Source organism: Paroedura picta, chromosome 5 (assembly GCF_049243985.1).
Source record: "Paroedura picta isolate Pp20150507F chromosome 5, Ppicta_v3.0, whole genome shotgun sequence".
Classification (NCBI taxonomy): domain Eukaryota; kingdom Metazoa; phylum Chordata; class Lepidosauria; order Squamata; family Gekkonidae; genus Paroedura; species Paroedura picta.
Window position 1 is genome coordinate 96285398 of NC_135373.1, and position 8332 is coordinate 96293729.

The following is an 8332-nucleotide window of genomic DNA, read 5'->3' on the forward strand; positions in this document are numbered from 1 at the left end:
AATGCACAGGTGCCAATTGGAGTCTTTAGTCCAATTGCCACCTTATCTGAAAGCCTGGTTAATTTTATGCACTATTTGCTTTCAAGGGGTTAGTTATGAAGAAGGAATACATTTTGTTATTATTCTTAGAATGGGATCCTAAAACTGCATAGGGCAGTAAGAATTTTGATTCAGTGACAGGAAAGGGGACCTGGACAGCAGTCAGTCATGTTTGACGTGTTATTCTTTAATATAGATAGATGCAGAACCAGGACAGGGGTTAATAACTGTGTTGGGTTGTAAATCAAATGTTTTTTTTAAAATTAAGAAAATTATTACTTATTCTTATTAAATTATTTAATTCCAATCAAACTGAATCCCTTTATCATAATTGAATCACAGGCTGTTGGGGAGTGTACATTTAAATTCTGGTTAACACTGAATTAAGTGTTTTGGGGATCCTAGACAATTATTTATATTTCCCATTAACCTTTGCATTATGTGTATGTTCTGCACAACATTTTAGCACAACGTTTAACCCCTTTTCTTCTGGGGTGGGTGACTTGGTAAAGCTTGGCTCCTATGCAATGGTGAATGTACTTTGCAGAAGTTTGTGTTACCTCCGTTTCCTTGAAACCCATTTACTCTAAGCACACGAAGCCGAATGACCCCCAGTAGGTCCTGCCGCAGGCATGACTACCTGAAGAGACGATCTGTACCGTTTCCCGGGTATTTTTGACAATTACATGGCTTTAATTTACAAAGAAAAACAAAAGTTTCTGTCTGGCGAGGTCTTCCCAGCTCCTGCATTCATGGCTTAGGAGCCCTTTTAAAATCGTTAGGTTTTATTTTGCCGCTCCAGAACTTCAACGGATGCCGACAGCCCCTTCCTGCTCTCCTCGGTTGAAAGAATTGATTAGTTGGGGGCAGATATTGGGCGAAATTTAGAGTTTATTAACTCGAAAGAAACACAAACTGAGCGGTCGGAAGCGTCCTTTCTGCCTTGCAGCGGGGCGGGTTTTCCAGGGGACCAATCACGAGGCAGCTCTTCTCTATAAATAAACAGCGGCTGACCTACTTGAGTTCACTTTTTTCTTCCGTGGCGATTTTCTGGCGAGGTCTCCTCTGCAGTCATGTCTGAAACGGCGCCTGCTGTGGCCGTGGCTGCTGCCGCGCCCGCCCCGGCCTCCAAGGCTCCGGCCAAGCGGGCCAAGAAGAGCGGCGCGGCCAAGGCGCGCAAGGCGTCCGGGCCCAGCGTCACCGAGCTGATCACCAAGGCGGTGGCGGCGTCCAAGGAGCGCAAAGGCGTCTCCCTGGCGGCGCTCAAGAAAGCCCTGGCGGCCGGCGGCTACGACGTGGAGAAGAACAACAGCCGCATCAAGCTGGGCCTCAAGAGCCTGGTGAGCAAAGGCACGCTGGTGCACACCAAGGGCATCGGCGCCTCGGGCTCCTTCAAGCTGGGCAAGAAGCCAGGCGAGAGCAAGGAGAAGGCGCCCAAGAAGAAGCCCGCCAAGCCCAAGAAGCCCGTGGCCAAGAAGGCCGCCGGCGCCGTCAAAAAGCCCAAGAAGCCCGCCGCCGCCGCCAAGAAGAGCCCCAAGAAGCCCAAAAAGCCCGCCGCTGCAGCCAGGAAGGCGGCCAAGAGCCCCAAGAAGGCCAAGCCTGTCAAGCCCAAGAAGGTGGCCAAGAGCCCGGCCAAAGCGAAGGCGGTGAAGCCCAAGACGGCCAAGGCCAAGCCCGCCAAGCCCAAGGCGGCCAAGGCCAAGAAGGCGGCGCCCAAGAAGAAGTAGACCTCTCCGGCCGGCTCCGTTGTTTCCAAAACCCAAAGGCTCTTTTAAGAGCCACCCACTTCGTCCCAAAAAGAGCTGCGGACACGCGCCTGGGTCAAGGGGGGCGGCCTCTCCGGGAGCTGCCCCTTGACATGCCGGCGACAAGCCCGAGAGGATCGGGATCCCAGGTCACGGGAGCGTGGGAGGGAATGGGTGCCCTGACCGTGGCAGTAGCGGGAGGAGTTAGAGGGAGCCCTGGTAAAGAGTCGGGTAGGTCTTTGGGATTGCGGTCGGTATGTCCTGGGGAGAATAATTTTGGCTTAGGCGGGAGAACTAATGAACACAGTGTCAAGCACGACCTATTCAAGCACATTGTCAAGAAAGGCTTTTCTGCAATGGGCAAATTTTTCCATTTAAATCTAATAGGGATTCGAATCAAGTAGAAAGCATCGGTGCTCAGCATTCCCCTTGACTGGCAGGTTGGTGGGTGTGGGGCGGGGGGGGGGGGAACGCTTTGCTTCTCTTACTGGAAATGTTTATAGATTCAGTCGTCAATGCTTATAAAGCATAGTGGGACTCTTTAAGTGTAAATATGTGTGACTGGGTTTCGATGAAGTAAATCGTATGGAAACAACCTGTTTCTAGCATTAATACTTGCTGAAAGCCTCAGCGTACCTTTTGGGCGGAAATCTACCAGTGATCATATACTGCCAAGAGCTAAAATAAAGAACTTTTACTATGCATAGTAGTTTATCATAATCATATACTCAGATGAGTAGCCGTGTTGGTCTGAAGCAACATAACAAAGTTGGGGGTCCAGTGGCACCTTTAAAAGCAACAAAGTTTAATTCTGGATATAAAACTTCCGAACTTTCGTGTACACGCACAGGGAAGATTGTCCCCAGAATCAAACTTTATTGCTACTTAAAGGTGCCACCAAATTCACACTCAAAGTACGTGTACACTGAAGCTTGATTTAATACACTAGTTCTTAATGGCTGTTTATTTATTTGGGAAGTGGTTCTTGAGATGTGTAAAAATGTTTCTGTGAATGAACGTTGCTTTGTTCAGAGTTTATTTACCGGCTTTTGATTTGCCACCGGAGTGAGTGCAACTTGTGATTGGCTGAAAGAAAGACAGCCTCTCAACCAATCGTCATTTAATATAGCGCTATCCAATCAGAAACAGGTTTTCAACCAATACTTTCTCATAGCCAATAATAAGAGACAACTAGAAGCCTCTGATTTGCATACCGCCTATATAAAAGGAAGCTGCAGTGGACGCGTTTCTTGTTGGAATAGATCGCGTCGCCAAGATGCCGGAACCCGCTAAGTCGGTGCCGGTTTCCAAGAAGGGGTCTAAGAAAGCTGTAACAAAGACTCACAAGAAGGGTGATAAGAAGCGGAAGAAGGTCAGGAAAGAAAGTTACTCGATTTACGTTTACAAAGTCCTGAAGCAAGTTCACCCGGACACTGGCATTTCTTCAAAGGCGATGAGCATTATGAATTCTTTTGTCAACGATGTTTTCGAGCGCATCGCCGGAGAAGCTACTCGCTTAGCGCATTACAACAAGCGCTCGACTATCACTTCCCGAGAGATTCAGACGGCAGTCCGGCTTCTGCTGCCCGGAGAGCTGGCCAAACACGCTGTGTCTGAAGGCACGAAGGCTGTCACCAAGTACACGAGCTCGAAGTGAGCTGCCACCCTCGATCCGAACCCAAAGGCTCTTTTAAGAGCCACCTACTTCTTCGATAAAAGAGCCCTATCATTTTCAAAACAATCCATTAAGCTCGCATTTTCTCCCTGTAATAAAGCAGAGGCTTGTGGTCTGTTCTGACCGAAACTATGTAGTGCTATCCAAAGTAGGTCTGTCCCAGTGGGAGAGCGGGTGTGTTTCCAAAGTAAATAGTAATGTTTTTAAAAGCTGGCCATCTTGCAATGAGAACGCACTAACTAAGCTATATTCACTAGGAAGTTTGAGGAAGTGCATATAAACGAAAGCTCACACCTTGAATAAATCTTTGTTGGTCTTAAAAGTGCCATTGGACTCAAATGTTATATTCATTAGAAGGGACGTTTCCTTCCGCTTTAGTTAAGACACATGCCCTGCAGCCACAGCTACAAACCAATAGAGTAAGAAGCTTCCGCTGAGCGTCCGTTGAAATTTTGAAATTCCCGCGTTGGACGGTTATTGGCCACTCGGGTCTTTTACTTACGGACCAACCCAGCTACCCATTTGAAACTAGGACTGGTAAAACAACCGCACACAACCAACAGTAGGATTAAAGGCTTATCAACGTAGTTTAAGTATGCCTACCCAAACTGCGCGACAAGTAAATGTTATAACTGTTTTCAGAAACGTTTATCAAACAACCCACAGCCCCACTCTCAACGGAACCCTTATTTTCAGTTCGAAGAGTAAATGAGTTTACGTTTAGTCTGTTGATTTAGGCTTTTTCTCTTCTGGAGTGGGAGGAGGGGAGAATCGTTGCACAGGAAAACGTATTTGCTACATCGAGCACAAGTAAAATAATCGGAATTCTGTGAGGAAATATCAAGGAAAAGTCAACGAGTCTGAGCCTTAAAGCGAATGTATAGCATATAAAAAACAGTTGCGTAACGTAAAATGGAGACGAGGGACTAAACAGCAAATGATAAGCTGTTACAGTTCAAGTCAAAGCGAGGTATTTTCAAATTACCCAATAAGGTTTTAGTTTTTCCACTCTCGGCCAATCAAAACTAAGCTTCTAACCTATAGTGGAAAAGGGTCTGTTCTGTATCAGCCAATCAGAACGCAACGTTGGTGTATAAATTTTGACGCGCGTTCCCACTTTGCTTAGTATCGTAGTTGTCTGCCGGAAGGATGGCTCGGACGAAGCAAACGGCTCGCAAGTCGACGGGCGGGAAGGCGCCGCGCAAGCAGCTGGCCACCAAGGCTGCCCGCAAGAGCGCTCCGGCCACGGGCGGCGTGAAGAAGCCGCACCGCTACCGGCCGGGCACGGTGGCGCTGCGGGAGATCCGGCGCTACCAGAAGTCGACGGAGCTGCTGATCCGCAAGCTGCCCTTCCAGCGGCTGGTGCGCGAGATCGCGCAGGACTTCAAGACCGACCTGCGCTTCCAGAGCTCGGCCGTGATGGCGCTGCAGGAGGCGAGCGAAGCCTACCTGGTGGGGCTCTTCGAGGACACCAACCTGTGCGCCATCCACGCCAAGCGCGTCACCATCATGCCCAAGGACATCCAGCTGGCCCGGCGCATCCGCGGCGAGAGAGCCTGACGGGCCCCGCTGCCGCCGCCGCCGCTCAGAACACCCACCCCAAAGGCTCTTTTCAGAGCCGCCACTCGCTCCCGGGAAAGAGCTGCTCACTCTGGCTGCTGCATTTTTTTAGTCTTTTAGAATATGCGTTTTCGGAGTTTGTTGCTTGCACATAATTTGGGAAGTTAGTCGCTATATGGGGCAACAGTTTGGGCAGAGTAGTAGGGCGGGAACTGCTTTAAACACCAAAAATCCCTACGTTCAATTTACCATTTCTTTTCCGGCAGCTTTTAAGGCCGTTTCCCTCCTAGCCAATAGGAATCCTCGTCTACTGTTCTAGCCAGTAGGATCATCCTCGCGTGTGGGGAATAGTTCGCTGAGGCTTTTAATTGCTCGAGCCGTTTAAAACGGTGAAGCCCGCGCTTTTTTTGGGGGGGGGGGTCAGTTTCTTTATAGACGGGGTAAGAAGGCAGGATGATCTGCTTGAATGTTAGTCTTTGAGGTGCTCCCGGTCTTCTGGTTAATGAATCATATATGTTGATCTTTCAAATTCCGAAAAACGCCACTGGGGTGGTAGAGACGGCTTCAACGGTTCAGCTGTTCCCTCCGGTTGAGGTTCTATGGGGGGTGGGTGGAGGGTCTTCCTGCTAAGTTCTGGCTCCCTTACTAGTTAATCGTAATCATACTAACTCAGAAGACTATTTTGCTGCGGTGTCTCGTGTTTCGGGTTGCCTGATCAGTCTCAATGATTTTGTGAATTCTTCAAAGTAACAAATACTACCCTGGACGTTATTTATCTCTGCGGCGTGCAGGTTTCGCAATCACTGAACAAGATAAGATGCACGACTAACTAGAAAATAGGGTACAGTACTTCAGCAGCTGCATAGGTCAGATAAAAATAGCCATGCTGAACCCAATTGTATCCTTTCCCTCACTGAAAACTCAGGGCAGCAGGGAACGACTGGGTGTTAGGTTTAGCCTGGAGAAAATTGGCTGGAGTCATATCAGAGTTTCCAGCCACCTGGCATTAGAAGTGTAGGGAGGCGCTCTCATTTCCTGCTGAGAAAAATTCCATTCATACTTTCCAAGCAGTTAACCTTTTCTGATGACCCATTTTCAAAGAAAGGTTTTGTGATTAGCCACTGATGCTGGTGTGATGTAATTCAGTAAATAAAAGAATGCTATGCTACAGCCTTTGATCATGGAGCAAAGGGAACATCTGAACTCTTGGGATTTCAGAATGTCATTGGCCATACAGTTGGATATAAAGATGAGATGGTGTTTCTACTCAAACTTAAATGCCTGGACCCAAACCTAGTTAAAAAGGGCACCTACCAACTCTAACCCACTGTCATCACTTGACCTTTGTAAGGAATTGCTTGCTGGGAGGGTCAGGACTCCCAACTCCCCCCTCCCCCCCAAGATCTGGGGCCTTGTTTTTGTGTCTCTTGGCCAGGGATTCTTTTTTTTTTTTGGGGTGGTGGGGGGGAGGGGGCTTATCTGGGCATGGAATTGGGGTTAGTGTGGATGGCCAAGTAGTTGTGAATTTGGGGTCTCTTCCAATTCTATGATTTAAGCCAGAAGTTCTATTTAACAAGGTGATTTTAAAAATTAGTGTTTATACATATTTTCTTGCATACCCCAAAATAGTATACATATTGAGCTAGGCACTGTGTCATTTTGCTGCCATCTAATGGAAAAAGGAAAATGTTTCCCCTGGCTATTCCTGTATGATGAGTCCTTCATTCTTGAGCTGAGCCATTCTTAACTGTTAGGTGCTGACCAGCTGTCGAGAAATTTTTGCACATGTGCACAGAAGACAGTCTTGGCTAGGTTTGGATAGGATCATAAATTTATGAAAAGTGAACAAAATTTGAAGCAGTGATGCTATTGTCAATTCCAACTGAATGCTTAAAATATGTTATTTCAGAAGTTTTTATTAAACACTACAGCCATACATCATCTTTAATCAGAATTAAGTCCAGTGTGTGTTTAGAATATTATTGCTGTTTGCACAGATGAAAGTACAGAAAGCCACTGTCTGCCTTGTGCGATTACAAACCCCCCCAAAGTTCCACTTGGCCTTGCCCAGTTTCTAAAACCATTTGTTAGATGCTAGGAAAGCTAGTAACAGGCTTAGGAGGTAAAAGGGCTGAAAACTGGACTATAACCTGCTCTTCTCATCATTGGGGACACAAAGCAGATAACGTGTGTTTTCCCCTTCTCAATTTTATCCCCACAACCACCCTATATAGTAAGCTTAAAAAGAAGGAATGAGTCTCCCAAAGTCACATGTCAAACTTTTATGGCTTGAACCTGATTCCCATATTTTAGTCCATTTTTTAACCACCATGCCATAAAAATGCCTCAAGTGGATGAGGCTGGTCTCTGTTGAGTCTGAGAGTAGCAAATCTGCATATGCATTCTAATTCAGCAACTTCTAACTGGAGCTTGTCATGAAAAACTGCTTTGTTACAGGATTATTTCAGCACCTGCTGATTTGGCTCATTTTCTGCTCACCAGTCACACTCAGAGAACAAATTTTTCTGCTGTTCATGAATTTGAGCATGTTTGGAAGACTGTGCAAATGGGCAGCATATTACACTTGTGTTTGTGCAATGTTCAAAAAGGGTGACATTCCTGTGTTTCATGTGAACTGCCCTGAGTCTTAGGGGAGGGTGGTAAATAAATGAAATAAATAAAGGAACTTATTTTTCCTCCCCCATACCTGTTATGACTGCGCATTTGTTTTCCAAAGGGTAAGCAAAACAGTCACAAGCACTATGGTTTTTAAAAATTTTTTAGTGCTCACCTAAATTCATATACCAGTAATACTAATATCTGATCTGTATGGATTGGCTGCATTTCATATATGGACATTTCTTTGAAGCCTGATAGGATTAGTAGTTTCATCCTGCACATGCCATTTAAAAGTTAGTGCTTAGTCTCTATTGTATGGCAAGAATATTTATTTAATTCATTTATACTCTGCCTCTCCCTCCCCCAGTGGTGATACATGATCAAAAGTTCATGGAGGACTGTCTGCATCGATTGAAAAGCCTGCCCTAGATAACCAGTAGCACAATTTGAATGATGTCTGTTTTTGGTTGTAAGATAATGGTGGTGCCCCCAAAAGTGACAGATCATAAAGAAAAGAAACTAATAACTGTAGCTACTGTGCAGATGCAAAGCTCATGTTGACTGCTCAATTGGGATGGTGATGGTGAAGCGAGGAGAAAGGGATGTTTGGAAAATGTATTTGCTACATGGACTGGCCAGGCTGATGACTGGATGGAAGTAGTTGGAGCATAAGTTGGAAAATAAGGAGGATAAA

At 46.3% G+C, this 8332-nt stretch overlaps 3 protein-coding genes across 3 annotated transcripts; all 3 read left to right on the plus strand.

Moving 5' to 3' along the window:
- The first annotated feature begins 1052 nt into the window (after positions 1–1052).
- Positions 1053–2379, plus strand: LOC143838229 (histone H1.11R-like). The gene has a single exon (XM_077339254.1). The coding sequence runs from the start codon at positions 1113–1115 to the stop codon at positions 1764–1766; it is 654 nt and encodes a 217-aa protein (XP_077195369.1). The 5' UTR covers positions 1053–1112; the 3' UTR covers positions 1767–2379.
- Positions 2380–2739: 360 nt separating this feature from the next.
- LOC143838232 (histone H2B 7-like) lies at positions 2740–3486 on the plus strand. Its single transcript, XM_077339256.1, has one exon. It carries the CDS (start codon positions 3061–3063, stop codon positions 3439–3441), a length of 381 nt encoding a protein of 126 aa, XP_077195371.1. The 5' UTR covers positions 2740–3060; the 3' UTR covers positions 3442–3486.
- Positions 3487–3906: 420 nt separating this feature from the next.
- LOC143838230 (histone H3) lies at positions 3907–5157 on the plus strand. The gene has a single exon (XM_077339255.1). It carries the CDS (start codon positions 4609–4611, stop codon positions 5017–5019), a length of 411 nt encoding a protein of 136 aa, XP_077195370.1. The 5' UTR covers positions 3907–4608; the 3' UTR covers positions 5020–5157.
- Positions 5158–8332: the final 3175 nt, after the last annotated feature.